This window comes from Mastigoproctus giganteus, chromosome 11 (assembly GCF_048544385.1).
Source record: "Mastigoproctus giganteus isolate SK-2022 chromosome 11, ASM4854438v1, whole genome shotgun sequence".
Classification (NCBI taxonomy): domain Eukaryota; kingdom Metazoa; phylum Arthropoda; class Arachnida; order Uropygi; family Thelyphonidae; genus Mastigoproctus; species Mastigoproctus giganteus.
Genome location: NC_143585.1, coordinates 66,951,039 through 66,969,099, shown reverse-complemented (window position 1 = coordinate 66,969,099; position 18,061 = coordinate 66,951,039). Strand labels below are relative to the sequence as shown.

Sequence of the window (18,061 nt, the reverse complement as noted above, 5' to 3'; positions counted from 1 at the left end):
AACAGCCTACAGTTTCAGTGGAACCTCTTAACCAGTTTTTTTTTGCAAATGACGTCTGATATTTTCGATCCAGCCTTCAACACGTCGACCAGTTCAGCTCTGTTTTTTAGGAAGTCTCTCCTCACACACCCAGACGATCCAGGTTCTCTATAGGATTGAGGCCAGGGTTCTGGCCTAGCCAATCTAATTTTTCGACGCTTGTGTCCTGAAACCAGTCCGTCACAATGCGAGCAGTATGACATGAAGAGACTGCTGATACAAGTATGAGTTTTCCTCAGCACGCTGCCACAGCGTGGGTATCGCATTATTATCCAGGACGTCTAGATAGACCCCAGCACTGATTTTGTCCAAAGCAAACAATGATTCTAGGCCAAACCATAAAAACAGCTCCAGACCATCATGCTGCCTTCACAAAACTTCATGGTTCGCTCGGTACAGTCCGGCAGATAGCTTTCTCAGGGCATCATCTACACCCAAGAACGACCATCAGACTGGTAGACCATGTACCGTGACTTTCCACTCAAAAGCACAGCTTTCCATTTGTCTACGCCAAGAACGGCGGACTTACCCTCGATAGACCGCGTTTGGCATTAGTCAGGATGATTAGTGGCTGCAGGACCTTCCTGTTTAACTCACAATTTTTCATATCTCTCTTCAGATCCTTTCTTCCATTAAATACAGGAAAATTTCACACTTTAACATTAACTACTACTGGCGTACTGTTTATTTTTACATAATACAAATCCTGCAATATAGATATATGCGCGTGTAATAATTTTTCCATTGATCACTAGTGTATAAAAAATATTTTTTAAAAAGTAGAAAGTGTTTCAGATGATAAAGTAATGACAGGGATGGAAATGTTTTCAAACAGGGACGCAATGTCTAAGAAGACAATGTACAGTCCTTGTTTATAGTTAAGGACGTGTTAAATTCGACATAGAGTTCCGCGAGATTTGTAATAGTTGATCTCTGAGTGGCAGTAGATTGCAGATACTCGGATCTATGCCAAAAGCAGTAACAGTTGATAGTATTTAGAATTGTTTTTAGAAATATTTTTCGAAAGAAGCAGCCATAGAGGTATTGTTTTGTAAACTTCAACAGATTTAGAATTGTTTTTAGAAGTATTTTTAGAAAGGAGAACTCAATAGATATTGTCTTGTTATCTCCAAATTTAAGATTGTTACCTTTGGGAATCGGTCTAATATAGTCGGTTTTCTGACTCTTCGAAAACCATCACCAAATCTTCTTTTTCCAAATCTTCTTCACCGTCACCAAAAAGTGCCCGTCTAATTCCGTTTTGGACTTGACCATACTATCAACCTCGACCAGTTGCAGGCAGTTCATTCCAATGATTAACGACAAGCTACCCGAAGGCAAACTTTATGAGAGTCAACCTTCTGTTATTCCCAAAAATGCTTTATTTGTGTTCCCTGGTTCTTTTCTCTTTTGCCTCTGAAAATATACCTCTCTCATTCATTCTACCGATTCCATTTATGGCCTTACACACTTCTGTCAGGTCACCTCTAAGCTGTCTAGTTGCCAAACTTTGCAATCCGCACTTTCTAAGCCATTCTTTCATATGGACATCGATTAGTATTCCTCGCCAATCCAGTTACCTTTCTCTGAACCCTTTCTAAAAGTTTTGTCTTTCTTCAAGTGTGGCGTGCAAACTTGTACATAATATTCTGAATAATGTCTCACCTTCGTCTTATACAAAGGGACAATGGCATCCTTTCCTACTTGCGAAGGTCCTGTATATTAGAGACAAGACCATGTGCTTGCATACCCGCTTGTTTACACTTAACGGAAAATTTTATATCTCACTGAATTCGTAAACCCCAAGTTTTTCGTCCTCGACCACTTTTAGCCCCACTTCTCTAGCTTCTAAGCAACTCTTAGGCTCCTGTTCCCTAAGTACAAAACCTTACATTTAGAAGCGCTTCAGTTGCCATTTTTCAGATCATTTGTGCTATCGATCTAAGTAATTTAGAAGCAGAATGGGCTGATTCCGATTTTTAACCATCCTTCTTATCTTCAAATCATCAGCAAACTTCAACAACTTCCCCTGTACTCTCTGGCCGCTTCTGTTTCTTATTTACCATTAAGGTAAATAAGAAACAGAAGCGGCCCCCCAGCACTGATCCCTGAGGGACTACAGTTGCTACACCGGTCAACCCTGAGGTGTGTCCATTTATAACTACTCTCTGTATCCTATCTTTTATACATGTCTGCACGAACACAGTGACATCTTCACCGTCCTTCCCAGACCGGTTGGAAAAGGTCCTAGTTCGAATCCCGTCAATGGCGCGAGCGGTGGAACTTAAGGTCTTTTTCCCTCCCATGGAAATTCGAGTTTTTCACCAAGTCAAAACAGCAAAACCCACGAAATTCACGAACATAAAACCCTTAGATAGTTGAATAAATATTCCGGATGACCCTGTGTGACATTTTTTTTATCTTTTAAAGAACCCTTGATCCAAAGAAAAATTTTACCATTAAACCCATTTTGTTAAAGTTTTATATGATGGCCTTTCATGAGGAACCGTATCAAAAGAGTTACTAAAGGAAGTCGGAGAAAATAATATCAAATTTGTTTCTTGCATCCAACTGTCTTATGATTTCGTCATAATAATTATCTAGATTGATCAAGCAAGACTGCCCCTTCACGGCAGTCTTGTTGTAATCTTTAAAGAATACCATTCCTGTATTATATCCTTAATCAAAGATTCCATGATCTTAGCCACCGTTAAATTCAGACTCACTGGTCTATAGGTTGCCCATCACATCCTTCGTTCCTCCTTTGTGGACTGGAGAGACATTAGCGCTTCTCCAGTACCGCGGGATCTCCCCGGAGTCTAATGATGATCTCATTAACATTCTCAACGGGATGATGCACTCACACGGGCCCTTTTTTAGCATAACAGGATGTATAACATCCACTCCTGTTTAATATTTTAAAATAATCATATTAGTATCGTAATATACATTTCAAATGCACTTCAAAATAAGCCATTCTTTGCTTATTTTTATCGAAAGTACTCCAAATCGGAAAAAAATACATACAGGGTGTTATAATTCCCTTTTATTTCAGTACACAAAGCAGTGAATATCACTGCTTGGAAATTTAGTTCTCACATCCTAAATGGCATTTCCAGATAGAAAACAGAACACTGTTTGGTAATTAGTTTTCATATTTTTGTATTTTACAGTTTGCTTTTATTTTAAAGAGAAATATCAGCTCACTTTAAGTGGCCAGAAAATTTCGCTCTTTAAAAAAAAAAAAAGGTAAGTATAAACATGCATAATTGGTAAAAAAAAAAGAAGTAAAAAAAACAGCTTCAACTAAAAATCCAGCTGGCAGAACCATCCCCGAAACGAAGCAGCTTAAACCCTATTTAAAAAAAGAAAAAGAAACACAAGTAATTAGTGTGTTAAATGTTTGTGATTTAACACAACAAAAATATGAAGAAAAATGAAACAGTCAACCAATTAGTCCAAGAATACAGGATTAAAGAAATGCTAGATTTTGTAAAGTTACTTAATAGCGTTTAAAAAAGATAAAGATCAAGAAAAAAACATATATACGTTCTTAAAAATAATCTCGGCAGTAGTTGGAAAGAGTCAATCATGGCAGAACAGCGCAAGTTGAGAGAGAGAGAGAGAGAGAGAGAGAGCGAACGAGAGACTTATTCCAAACAGCTATGTAAGAGCAGCAGGAGCACAGCGAAGGCCTGATCATGTCCGGAAGCAAGTCGATGGAGAAAGTACAGCCGATTGATGTAAATGGAGTATGTTATGTAGCAGCACCTTTGATCTCAACAAGGGAAGTTTCTAGTGGAATGAAAAATAAATGAGAAAATAGGAAAGGACGAAGACCCAAATTGGAAAAACGAATTAAAAAATCAATGATCTTCGAGAGCGCTCTTTGTAATATCAGAAATGAACAAATCAAACTTTCCAAGCAAGGTCGGTGGAAAATTAAAAGGCCTGGAAACAGAAATGCAAGATAAAATCGGATAATGAGCAAAGAGAACTTAAATTAACACTTAAAATACGAGCTACGCTTTGGCGCTGTATAAAAAAACTGCAGAGCGAAAAAAGAGCGAAAAAGATTTCACAGCTCCACAATGGAGTTTAGGAAAAGCAAGCAAGCGAGGAAATTATATTGTTAGAGTGGACTAATGAAATATAATATGGACCCAAGTAGACAGATAACCTAATAGAATGGATATATCATACACGAGATTAAGGGGGAAAACTTTTCACTCGCTCAGATAACTAGATTCTTCTTCGGCTAACATTTTCTTCAAAGGGATAAAGTTTTCTTTCTTTCTTCCTTCCTTCTTTGCATATTTCTTAATTTTTAAAATAAGAAAATAAACTTGTTTTACGAACTCTTACCGGGAAAATGCGGGCTTGTTTCCAAAGGCCATTTTTGCTCAGTTAATGCAGATCGAAATATTTTAACATCTATAAGCTCGTGCTTTTTAATTTACACACTTTTGTTTTTTGTTTCTTAAAAAGATATGAGTTTCATTGGGATCTTTTTGTATTTAGGGAGTTGGAATGTACGCTGAAGACATTGAAAAGAAGCGGATTAATGGAAGAGGAAATTCTGTTAAAGTTTATGTTAAGATTATGAGTGAAATGTGGAAAATATTAATTGTTTGCAGAAGAAATTTAAGGGTTTTTTTCCCCCCATCTAATAATTTGTGTTTATCAGAATAATTATCCCTCAAGGTTGAATGGTGGTTATGATTCTTCCACATCGTGTAGAAAAAGGTCCGGGTTCAAATCTCGTCAAGAAGGAGGAATTTTTATGGACTCTGACAACGTGGCCATGTGGACAACAAAGATATTAACTTAAACATTAGATTTTTCGAGATATAGTGAAAGACAAAGAAGGGATTAAAGCAATTTCACGAAATTACTTGAATATGTCAAGCGCTGATACTCTTGACATTAAATTTCTTCATCTTCTTCTTCTGGCGTTATAGCCCATGGTGAATCTTAGCCTTCTCAACGATGTTCCACCAATAAGCCCTCTCAGAAGTCAGACTTCTCCAACTTCTTACTCTCATGATCTTTAAGTCCTTTTCTACGTCATCCATCCATCTTTTCCGCGGTCTTCCTCTTGCATTCTTACCGGTAGGTTTGTGAAAGATCTTATGTCAGCCATTGGGGTATGTGTTAAATGTGTGGACCGATTTATTTCAATATGCATTCTATTATTACGAATTATTTCATAATTCGTAATAATAGCAATTGTTGGTGAAGAGAAGGAGCTTCACAAGGATGAACAGAACTTCTATTGGCAGCGAATAAACTAACACTGATAATGACCGTTTCCAAATTTGCGAGGGTCCATCGGATAAAATTTTGATAGTCATGGTTATGAATATTGTTTTCTCTAGTAATATTAGAAGATATGAAGAAGGAAAGATTCGCTTTAAATTCTTTGCTTTCGTGGGAGGGGACAGTAGTCGTTGGCAGTGACCTTTTAAATGTGGACGTTCCAAATAGAAGGGAAGAATTCTCAACAAAGTACCATTTAAATACTGAGTAGTGGATGAGTATCCATTGAGCTTAAGCATTTCACCACGAATTTAGGAATTTCTACAGTCACCATTACAGGCTTTTTGTTAATTGGTTATTGGAATGGAAACGGGAAAGTGTATCCCATCATCAGATACACCAAGTTCAGTATCAGGATTAAAGTCTTTTACCTTCAAACCTTGTGATGAAGGTTATGCATGCCTCAGGATAAGTTAGCTGAGGGAGCACATTATTACCCAGAATGGGGTGAGTTCCTCTTGAAAATGTTGCATTCATAGGTCGTTCAGTCAAGGTGCTTGAAGATTCTTCTCTCTTTCTGGGGCAGGCAAACCCATCTGCTGAAAAAGAAATTTTTCCAACGCAATTAAGAGCAGGTGGCCATTATCCTCCAGACCACTCCGAGATAACAGTTTTCCTACAGGTTGTACATTTAAAGAGGAAGATAACACATAAGAGTTCTAAACGTAGTTTAGCATTGCAATTCTCCAATGTATGCGTGCGTTAAGCGCATAAGCAACTAAGGCTATAAGGCAGAGATATATTGTTTCTACAAATGCTTGCATTCTTCAGTTGGTTTGCATGTTTGCTGGATGAAAACCTCAATTTTCAGGAGATGAAACTATGCACCCTTCATCCGAGACTTACTAATTAGGCCACGTTGTGGAAACCAGCAAATGAAAGTTCTTTATGTGTAGACAGGATTCGAACTCAGCTTTTCAACATAGTGTGGAAGTACTGTGATCGTAACCACTATACTAACTGCGAGAGCAGTGCTCCGGTACCGCCCATAGAATGGATCTGTCTGCCGAGGCATTTATTCGCATTCAGCTGATTCGGTCCATAATAACTTTTGTGCGTGCGTGTCATGCTACAGTGAAGTCCAAGAATGGCAGTTGTAATAGGATTAAGGTGGGCATTTGATCGGAATCGAATACTGTTCGTGTGGGAGGTGAATGGTACGTAGATTTGAAGCTAGCACAAGATCTACAAGGTTGGTAAGTGGTAATTAAGTGTATAATAACTGTTTATCATTTTTGTCTGGAAGCAGACTTACTGAGAAGCAGGGGCGATTAAAATCCCTAGAGGTGGGTGGAAGCTATGGACATAGTATATAAACTAATGCTATGTTAGTACAGGTACGTTGAATTCGTATATCATGAGTAGTTCTAATATGGTTTTTCACCTTCACTGGAGACTTTATTCAGAACACGCCCCCCAACACACACAATCCCTTCGTTTGACCCTGAATTTCAGCAACATAGCCGGCAGTATTCGGGCATGTTAAATGTGTTCCCCTCTTCTCTTAGCCCCGGTTCGAGCTCACAAATCATATCAAAGTTCTCAATGAAAGCAGCATCTGCTCAAACGCACATTGTTTATTATGGATATTTCCCACATTTTGGCAAAATAATCAAAAGGTAGTAAGGTATGTTTTTATTTGTTTATTATTTATTTATTTTTTTTTTTTTTTTTTTTGTTAACTCTCATTACCACATGCCTTAGTGGAAAATTGCTTTGTAATGCGAGTGAGAATAAGCGAGGCCGCCAAGGTCTCAGCAAGGAAAATATGGACTGAATATTCATAAAGACTGAATATACTTGGTGTATATCAGTCTTTATGAATATCCAAGCATATTCATAAAGACTGAATATTCTTGGCCATTTTGTCCAAGCATATTCAGTCTTTATGGCCATTATGTTTTGCTTTTTGAAATATATTTAATCGACTTCAACTGCTTTAACTTTTTGTTACAATTAATGTCCTAATAATTAAAAAAAAGACAAATTAATTTTCAGGCGCATTTGCAAATAGTAATAATTCATGAGTATATGGATAGTGTATGTGATATGTATGAAAAAAAGAAATAATAGTCGTTTTCTATTGGCCCAATTTTAATGAAATTTGGGAACTTTCTGCAGGTCGTTTTAAAAGGACCAAATAAAAATTTCATGAAAATCCATCCACTGAGAGTCGAGTTATTAGATGCAGACCGGACGGACAAAGAAATACTAATTGCCAGATATTAGTTCCATCTCAATGAAATTTGGATTGACTAATTGGACCGATTTGAATGCAATTTGGGATGGCTCGGCAAAGGACCAAGTTTTATGAAAATCCATCGATTAGGAGGCAAGTTGGCAACCGAAAACTGATTCGCGACGGCTGTAATATTCCAAGTGTCACGCAGAATTTTTACACCTTCCCGGTGTGGAGAAAACCATTTTTTTTATAGAGGAAGGGGCGGGAGTTGAGATGATTCCATTGCTGACTCATGTTAGACTTCGGCTTCGATAGCACCGCAAGTTATCGCGCTACGATTCAATCCACGAAATATTCAGCTCTCATGAGGAAACACACCGGCTGTTTGTGAACAGAACCATGCGTAGCTGCCCTCAGAGTTAGCATAACGATTTTAAATTCAAACAAAAGAGAAGCAGATATTTATTATCTGCCACATCCACGCAAGGTGGTTATCTCACCATGACTAAGAAGCATTGTAAGGGACTTCATAGAACGGAAAATTGCTTCGTGGCTTGATAGATCTAGAGGAACGGCTTGTATACAGGCATACCACCTATAGAAGACTTCACGAAAGATGTCTTTTTGCGCGATAACAAACTGTCTGTCTTCCCTCGAAATACATAAAAGAGCAGCTTCTTCTGATTGGTATCAACAATATGTCGATTGGACCCGGAAGCGGTAAGCCATGGTGATCTTCACTGATGTCTAGATAGTGCTAAATCGAATTATCGACACACTTTAATTTGAAGGGAACGAGGAAAGAGATTTCATGTCAATAACATCGTGGAAAGAGACAAGTTTGAACATGGTGGGTTAATGGTGTATGGTGGAATTACTGTCAATGACAGCGCAGATCTCCGCGTGTTCCTGAAAGGAACTCACGCGGCTCCACGGTCCCAATATAAGACTTGTAATCCTTATGTTTGATTCTAAGCATGGACATGTGGACATGCGTTATTGTAAAGGGCGGCTCCTAGAACGCCAGTTCAACTCCGTCTGGCTCGTGTTTCTGTGAAAAGGAGTACCACTGTAAAAGGGTACTCCTATGCGATTAATGTGGGTTTGTATGAATTGTTTCCGTTGTGTTTTTGTGGCCACTTGGCTACTCAGAAGCATCAGTCACCCCGAGAGATGATTCTAGGTACTCGTCCACACCACAGGAAGGTGAATCAGTCCCAGTATAGCACGTACTGTCTTAAATCGAGACTCTATCTCATCTGATGTTGCCAAAAGTTGGGACAGATTCCTCTGAGTGCTCACTTCAGAAGAGAGAGAAAATAAAGAGTGAAAAAATAAAAAAAAACAAATCTGGGAGCTTACCCCAGGAAAGAAAAAAGAAGGGAAAAAACCAAAAAATAAAAAAACACACTTCTGTCATCAAATACCCCTTCAATAATACTGTCCCTTGATCTCTTTACTATAACCAGCTCCTATCCTCTTACTACACCACAATTATTCAACATCCGCCTCAGCAATTTGTTTGCAAATCGACTCCAGAGACTCGTTAGTTACAGTTTAAAAAAAAAAAAAAAGGTAAACTGCAGCCATTATCAATCCACTGCAGGATGGAAGTCTCCTCAACGATTCATGTTGAGGGAAATGAACCATAATTTGCCACATTGGTCCAGTGCGGATTGATAGATCGACAGTATTTAGCAGTCAGGGGCTTGAACCCCAGTCTACTCAATGAGCGTGTGCCTCTGCACTTGCTATAAATTCCACCAACAAACAAAAGAAATCCGAAAAATTAGTTTTCAAAAAATAGCCAATCATATCAAATGATTGGCTATTTTTTATATATCATATTTGCTATTATTGGCTATTTTTTGATAAATCATATCAAAAAATAGCCAATCATATCATATCAATAACAAAATTATAGGATTCTTCTTCAGTGGGTGATTTTATCCACATTATTTCAACATTTACATCCAGTTTTTAGCTCCTCACTACCATTTCTGAAATATGCAATGTTCTTCATTCAACCAGCCCACAGAGGCACGTTTATTGTAAACTGAAGCTGTATTAAAGATGTCTTTTATTTATAACCTAATCTGCAAGATGTTCCATATTACACCTGGACTATCAAGAACTGTTTTCCGTATCACTAATTTAATCACTGTTCAGTATGCATCAGTATGTTCAGTATTGTTCTACGAACGACTGTCTGTTGCTGTAACCATAATTAAAAGCTTCCATTTATTAAAGACTTCATTTGCGAGAATGGAAACCATTTAAATTTTGATAGTTTTCCATCAACGCAGGTTCTTGACCAGGAGAAATTATTCCAGTTTGAGTTTCAAGTTGAGACCTTATCTCTTCATAAATAAGCGCATTCATACACATCTCCAGGTCTCGGCTTCCTCACAAAAACAAAAAAGGCGTGTGATATAGTCCAAATTTGTTTAGTTTGTCGTTCAGTGAACCGTAATGATATAAAAAGTGTTCATACTCATAGAGAACTACAATTTATGCCTTCTGTCCATTATGAAAGAGACCTATGGAATGAATTTATTAGTTACTAAACCAGTTGTTGATGTGTCCTATCTTGTTTGCCATATATTGACCAAGCTCTTTTCAACGTCTACTCCTCTGTATTTTAACATCCCACCTATTATTACCTTGCCCATATATTCTATATGAATCTTCTTTCATATTCGATACCCTAAGCCTCGAAAAACCAGGAAGAGGCCAAGAGGAATGGTTCCACCAACCACCGAAGAACAGCTGTGGATAGAGTGTGGTAAACCCGTAAAACCCTCAAAAAGCATTGTTCTCTGAATTGACAAATGTTTGGCTTAAAATCTAATTCACCACCTTGTAGAACCATTCCCCAGCAGTATAAATAACCATAGGGAGGAACTTTGCCTATAAACAGAAACAATTGATTGCTGCGAACTTTCTTTTAATGGACGACAATATCTTCACAGAGTTCTACTGGTGAAGTAGTAGTACCTAGACCTTAGTACAAATAGAGCATATCTGGGATGCTCTATTTGCTAGTCACTGCCTCCTCCTCCCCTAGAAACCCGAGATTGCATCAGCCTAGACCTTCGGCACTAAGTAAGTCTCATATTTCACCTTGAATCTCCTGTATTTGCCTATTGCAAATGAATTTATTCCCCGCGTTTCTCTTCTTTCTAAGCCACATAATTTATATGCTATATCTGTGCATTCTTGTACAAATTATAAAGGATTCAAACCTCTTCTGAGCATATAAATTGGCTTGAACACGGAACATCAATACTGTGACATTATAAAACCTGTGGCCTACTCTTAGAGATGTATTCATTGTCATATTGGGCTCAACGCAGCTGAGTGGTCAAGCGAGACGTGTGGATTTTTTTACTGCTACATGATGGTTAGAACTTAATATTTTTCCTGAACACTACTGTAACCCCCTCCTCCTTTAGAAAATCCTGGGACTGCCCCTGGATCTTATTATGAGCATCAGTAGAAATTTTTTCGTGGTGGAAGAGGAAGGTTCTTCGCTATGAATGCGGACGTCTGACAATGTGACAGTCATGTTATGTCATCCGAAAATGCAGAGGGAAGCGCCCCATGCTCCACTACCGACTCCCATCATCATCATCATTCCATCATTGGGCATCATCTTCGTAAGACTTAGACAAAGTACTGATGAATTCGCACCTTCCATGACCTATTTAAGACTTGTACTTATAGAGATTTCATATCTATGTCTCAGTAATAAGGACTCGCTGTGGTTCTGGGGTAAGCTACTCAAGATGCACGTTACTCTTGACATAACATCTATAACAAGGAAAAAAAAAAAAAAAACCAGCATGATCCATTATCTGATCGCTGTTGTATTGACTGCCGCAACGTTGAATTTATTGACTCCTCTTGATTTATATTAACTGTTCGGAGTATTAAAATAATACTTGAGATTTATTTGTCTATCGTTTAAGATTTTTTCATTTAAATTTTGGTTCTTTCTCGCTCTTAAAAACTGGAATTTTTCTTCATATGATTTTGTATGATATTCTTGTTATTAAAGCAGTCACAGAAGTATTGATCACTTGTATATTCCATCCCCTGTTTCTTAAACATTTATCTGTCTTTAATTTGAGGTGGTCTCTATCCACTGAAAGGATTTTATATTTAAAAAATGTGAAAAAAAAGAGTAATCTATAACTGTCTTAACTCTAAGATCAGGCACACATTTAAAAAGTTCTTTCTAGTTTCTCATAATATCCCTAGATGGCGCTAACAGTATATCACTAGCAGTATTAAAGTCATTGCATAAAAGGTAGAAATGAAATTAGACCTAAAATGAAAGTTAATAAGTTTTAAGCGCAATATCCCGGCATTCATTACACACCACTGAATCGAGACCCTTAAAGAATTCTCATTTCCTACCCCTCCCTCTAAGCCCTCTAAGCCCGTTCAGCTGAGGTAACACCCAACTGCTTTTTTGCGTGTCCTTTACGCACTCCTATACCGCTTGCGTTTCTCCTGCTGCGTGGAACTTCGCCTACATCCATCCTCTTCCTAAGAAGGAAGACAAATCTCTGTCATCTGATTATTGCTCTCACTCCAACCCTTTCGCTTTTAACCCTCTTTGACTACGTCGAAGCCTTCCCTCTGATTAATGATCGACCATATGGATCCCGTCAGTGTTGATCACAAGAGGATCTTTTTAGCTTACGTCATTATCTTTGAAAAAAAATTCGTTGAAAAGTGTGGACAAACCCAAGCGGTTGCGCTACACATTTTAAAAGCATTTAATGGGGTTCGACATAACGGCTTCCTTGGGTCCACCTTCTGTTTTTTGTAAGTGGATCTCTAGTTTCCTGTCTTGTCGCTCGCTGTTCGAAATGTAGTTTTGCTTCTGCGCAAAACTGGCTAAGGCTTTGAGGTTTCAATGTATTGTGTCTTTAAATAGCAAAAGTTGCATTTTAGAGACCCTGGAAACAGCTTCTCATCCAGAAAAACAGAGTTCACAGGCACGCTATGAATTATGCAAAGACATAACACATTGACCAAAGAATGACCTGCATTTCATCAAATCACACGCAAATCATTCTTCAGTAGGATGCAGGTCATTGAGTTAAATTTGATCATCCGAAATTCAATTTAAAAAAATAAATCCGTCACCTGTACCCTCTTTAATAATACCCAGATTTCTACACTTTGATCAACGTTCGCTTCCAAGCTTTATTAGAAGAATACGTCACAAATATCTCTTTCTGTACACACCAAAACAAGATATCTAAATCGATCCATAAGTTGTTTTTGTTCTTTACAGCTGCTAGAAATCTTAAAATCGCCCTATCGCAAAGTACTCTTCCCACATTTGGAGAGAAACCCCCAAAACCTCTCACACAGTGGTGGTCTCTCTATTAAATCAAAGCAGTCAAGTTGGTCGCTTTCTTACAAACCCACCCCAGTCCCTATAACACACATACGTTCAGTTTTTGCTGCATGCTTTTCCCCAGATATTTCGGTGCCACTGTTCTTTCGATTGAGAATCTCTATTCCTCTTCTTTCTTTCAAAGTGGTTTTCTAAGAGTGCAGTTGATAATAAACAGTCAGTCGTCCGAAATAAGTTTTTAGGATTAAAGGCTAAGCTCCCTGAACTTTTTTATTTTTGTCCTCTACATCTGTTCTGTGGACAAAGTGGCTCTGTAAGGTAAATTACAACCTACAGAAACTCAAGTCCAACATCCTTCGGAGTTCTCAGTATCTGCAGAGTAGCACATTACAAGTTTTAGCAACTTATCGTGTTTGAAATATTAAAAAGAAATTTTCACCAACACAATATCATTATCTTTAGGGGGGGGGGGAATCACTGAAGAGTGTAGAGAAACCCAAATGGTTGCTTGTAAACATTTTCAGATACATTTCATCCGGATCACCATCAAAGTTTTCCTCTTTCAGAGGAACTAACTTCTGCTTTTTGCAATTGAATTTGTGCTCTGCCACTCTTTCGTGGGGTGGGTGTGGTTGGGGGAGTGAGAGGCTGAACGCGACCTAAAACATTTTCAGATTGGGTTCCGTGAGATTTTTTCAGATGTACTGAGGAGAAACATTGAAGATTCAAAACTCTCTAGAGCTGTGCTTTCCAAAGTACGTTCTACAGAACCTTGAGGTCTTCTATTCATACAGGAAATCTATTCTTAAATCAGTTTAAGAATAGATTTCCTGTATTAGCATTAATAAACAAAATTTGGGAATCCCATCAATCTTCAAGATCCTGTCAATAATTGATACTGGAAGGAATCTGCGATCAAATTTTAGGTGAACTCGAATAATTGACAAGATTGGCTTAGCTGGGTCTTGGCTGGGGGATCCTCCAATGGCAAATACGCCAGAATACGGACGCAACAAGCCATCCATCATTCCATTTGATGGTCGTTATCACACAAATGAAGTCAACTCAAGAGAGATCCTCCTTTAACAGAAATGTGGATCATCCACATTTCTCATAAACTAGCCATTTTGAATAATAACCATTTTAGGAGCAGGTATGAGGCTGACTATAGTATAGGGGGCAGTGAAATCGGAGCAGCTGAGGATCACATTTCTGTACTGGAGAATATTGCAGGCTGCACTATGGAGAATATATCAACTATGGAGATCTTGAGACTGAATTGTGCGAATCACATTTTGTTTTCCAACAGGGCCTTGTGAATTTGGACAGCAAGGTAGCAACATGTTGGTGAAATGGAAGTTTATGTCGAAGATGATACCAAGATCCTTCTGATGGGTCACAACAGATATCGGGGTGTTGAAGTAAATGTGGCTGTGTAGTAAATGCTCTCTTAATTTTTTACCATTGATTTTTAATTCAATTTGTGCGCATATATATGAGATCTAAACTAGAAGCAAAAGGTGCCTTTTAGTTTTCGAGTTTTGGCACAATGTATGATGCTGTCAGAGAAGTTCACAAGATAGAAAGAACACAAGAACATCACTGGAATTATTACGGTCCCTCAAATGCATATAATAGATAATAGAATTAGGATTTATAAAGAAAAACCTTTATTAATAGGAACAATAGAATTCAATAAAAGGTTTAATGATATGATTTATTAATGGGATTTATAAGATTTGATAAAGGATTTTAAGGCTCGATAAAGAATTTATAATATTCATTAATAGGAATAATTTCTAGCATTTCTAAAGACTACTATAAACAAATAAAACCAAGGATCCATATTCTTCTATGATGGAGGATAAACTGATTGTGAATTCGGCAGGAATCCATGAAAAATGAACCATGAGCAATTCTACCGATAAGCAGATCTTCTCGAGCTATTAAATAAGTGTACAGGAGAAGCGATATAACACCTCCATAAGACGTGGTGGAAGAAGGACGCCACCATCAGCGTTCCTCTGAAATCAAAGTAAGGACGATGGGGAGGGTGGTACTCGTTCCCCGCTAAAGTGCCCTCAATTAGTTCCAGTGGAGGAAATCGCGATACCCTCCCTCCCTCGTGGAATGTCTTTTCTATATCATTAATACCGAGCTATAACTAGACATCTAGTGGGGCGGTATCTAGCGCCATCTGGTGGGCTGCTGGTAAGTTAGCAACGAATTTTCTCTGGCAAGATACGTTTCTTTAAACGGATTCAGTCTTGCGATATTTTTGCCAAAACTCAGTTGTCCTCGTGGATTTCCATTTATTATTCGTTAATTTTTCTCCAACTGTCGAGCTCTGCGTTACAAGCGGCTCTTGTAGCTGCGCGTGTTGGGATGGGAGGAAGGGGAGGGGGGAGAGGAAGGGGTGTTAAAGTTCGGCAGTTTGAAAAAGTGCGGCAATCTGCGGAGAGCAGAGCGCTAACTAAATAACTCGTCTTGTAATCGCACTTCTTAAAACCAGTTTCTTTCCTTCTCTCCGACTGCGTCCCTGCTGCCGTTTAGACATTGTAGACATTGCACCGAAACTCATCATCATCATCACGGGTTCGTGTGCAAACCCAGCCAGAAAGTGTTGCGAGTGTGGCTTCCACGCAACAGCACATTTATCGCAGTTTGAAGATGCAACGAGACACGCTGGAGCGGGCCCATTAGTTTAGTTAAACACGGAGAAATATGTACACACACGTCGCTTTATGAAAAAACGAAGAAACAGATAAGGGGGACGCCGAAGCACCCGCCCGTCTTTATTACAAAGCAGCCCCGCGTCAGCTGGTAGCGGTCAGGGCGACCCAGACGTGCTCGCATTGGCCGAACGCTAGTTGAGAACGCCTAAGGGTCGGCAGTGAAAGACAGAAGGAGTAACAAAGAGGGCGCCCGGTACTGAGCATAATCGGTCGACAGCCAACCTGGGCCGCCCGCTGGTCCGCTGCACGCGGGGCTGAGCGTCGTCTCGTGGTCGTTGTTACAGACGGTCTCGTGAGCACGGGGTGCTCAGTGTTCACGGAGCACGTCGTCTGCTTTGTCACGCTGTCTGAGGTGTGGTGGCTGCGCATGCAACAGACGTCGATAACACGTGCTGCCTCTGGACTCGAGTGAAGTTCACGGCGGAGTGACGATGGAGGGGAACAGGGGCGACGGTGAGAACTCTCCGTCGGTACCAGTGGGCCTGATGTCACCTCGGTCGCTGCACACCCCTCCCAACCTGGACGCTATGGGACTTATCAGTGACAACAACCCCATCGGCGGAGGTCAAATGGTACTCGGTAACTGTGGTAACAACGCCGGTAACGGTGGTGGTGGTGGCGGCAGTGGCGGGAGTCCCAAACACGGACAGGCGGTTTCGGTGATGTGCGGAATGGGATCTCCCGGATCAGGAATCGGTACTCCAGGTCGAAGTTCATCCGTCAGTCCTCCCGTTCCGGCCCTGTCGCTGGTGTCTACTAAACAGTACTCTTCCTCGGTGACCACGGCCGTCACAACCAACGGTGGCGTCCCCCGTCAGTGTTACGATACCCCCACCATGCCGAGTCTCAGCATGGGTAGCGGATCGGTCCGATACAACGGTGTCATGACTCTCCCGACCTCCGTGGCCAGTCTGACGGGCTACGGCAGTAGTACCAGCAGCAGTAGCAGCAGTACCAACGGTGGTAATGGTGGTGGCGGCGGGATCGGAGGAACGGGGTGCCAGCGAATGGAGCGGCCCATCCACCCGGTATCCCCGCCCGGCATTGCAGCCGACATCTCGGTGAACGATTGCCGCTTGATCGATTACCGAGGCGCTAAGGTAGCCGCTTTCCTCGTGCACGGGGAATACCTGCTGTGTCTGCCGCAAGCTTTCGAGCTGTTCCTCAAACACCTGGTGGGGGGACTACACACTGTCTACACCAAGCTGAAAAGGCTCGACATCACCCCCATCGTCTGCAACGTGGAGCAAGTCCGGATCCTCAGGGGCTTGGGGGCCATCCAGCCCGGCGTCAACAGATGTAAGCTGCTGTCGTGTAAGGATTTCGACACCCTCTACAAGGACTGCACCACAGCCAGGTAGGTGACCCCTACTGGTCAGCTCCTTTTCCTTAATTTAGAGATATTGCACGAGGGAGGGAGGGAGGGAGGGAGTCTTACTCGGGGAGAGCAGTCCGTAAATATTTTAAGAACGCCGCTTCATAACTGCGGTTCAGACAATCGTGAAGCCAATAACCCGTTGAGTAAACACTCCTGCCTGGAGGGAATTGAATTCATTACACCATCAGACAGTCCTATAAATAGAGCGCCAAAACTTGTTGCTGCAGAGTGCCACTGGTTCAGGATATAGAACACTTGTTGAAATTATTCACCAGAAGGTATTGAATCCCCCCGTTCCCCTCCAAAACATCCATTAAAAGCAGTTGCCCAATTCTTTATTTAAACACGGTCTTGTACATCGGCTTTGTGTCTGCTCCATTGATGCTTAAACCGATACCAATCTTGTCATTCTGTATTCATTTCCATCTTTTCAGGAGCAGTCAACAGAATGTGCCACCCAGTTCATCTGAAACCACTGACGGTTTGTGAGCAAGTACTTCGCGTATTGAAATACAATAATGGTAGAATGTTATGAATAGAACCAATAATCGCTGGATAAGATCATTATTATTGATTTATTTAGTCTCAATACGCCCACCAATGCATACATCTTACCCTCTTTGGATTTCACCTGTACAGAAAAAAATCCACATTAATACTTTCTTCTTTTGGAAAACATTTTCAGTAGTTGTTTACGATTAAAAGAAAATGTCAATAAACGGGAAACATCAACTCCAGCACGTGTCATTCGACCACTTAAGTACCGAAAAAGAACTTCGCACTTCGAAAATTTTCAACTGCGTTAAAAATCCTATTTTCTTAAACCTCTGTGGTTATACGTAGAATTAAGTGCACAATTTATCTTCTTAATTTGACTTCCTGCAGAAAGATCTCTCTCTCTCTCTCGCTCTTGATGTATCCTCTTTAACCTCAATGAGAATTCCTCTCTTTTTATTTAAAAGCGCAACAACAATTTAATCTTAAAAGTTTCCGCATGGTCTGCATACGAATCTCCTGTTGCCAAGGTACAT

The 18,061-nt window shown here is 40.1% G+C and overlaps 1 protein-coding gene across 3 annotated transcripts in view; it reads left to right on the top strand.

Annotated features, from left to right (window-relative positions):
* The first annotated feature begins 15,929 nt into the window (after positions 1–15,929).
* The window catches only part of LOC150078081 (dachshund homolog 1-like), a 265,261-nt gene continuing 263,129 nt past the window's right edge, over positions 15,930–18,061 (top strand). For all 3 annotated transcript variants that reach the window (XM_090385378.1, XM_090385377.1, XM_090385376.1), the window contains exon 1: positions 15,930–17,009. In XM_090385378.1, coding sequence (XP_090241504.1) covers positions 16,084–17,009 — 926 coding nt within the window. In that variant the 5' untranslated portion in view covers positions 15,930–16,083. The remainder of the gene's footprint in view (positions 17,010–18,061) is intronic.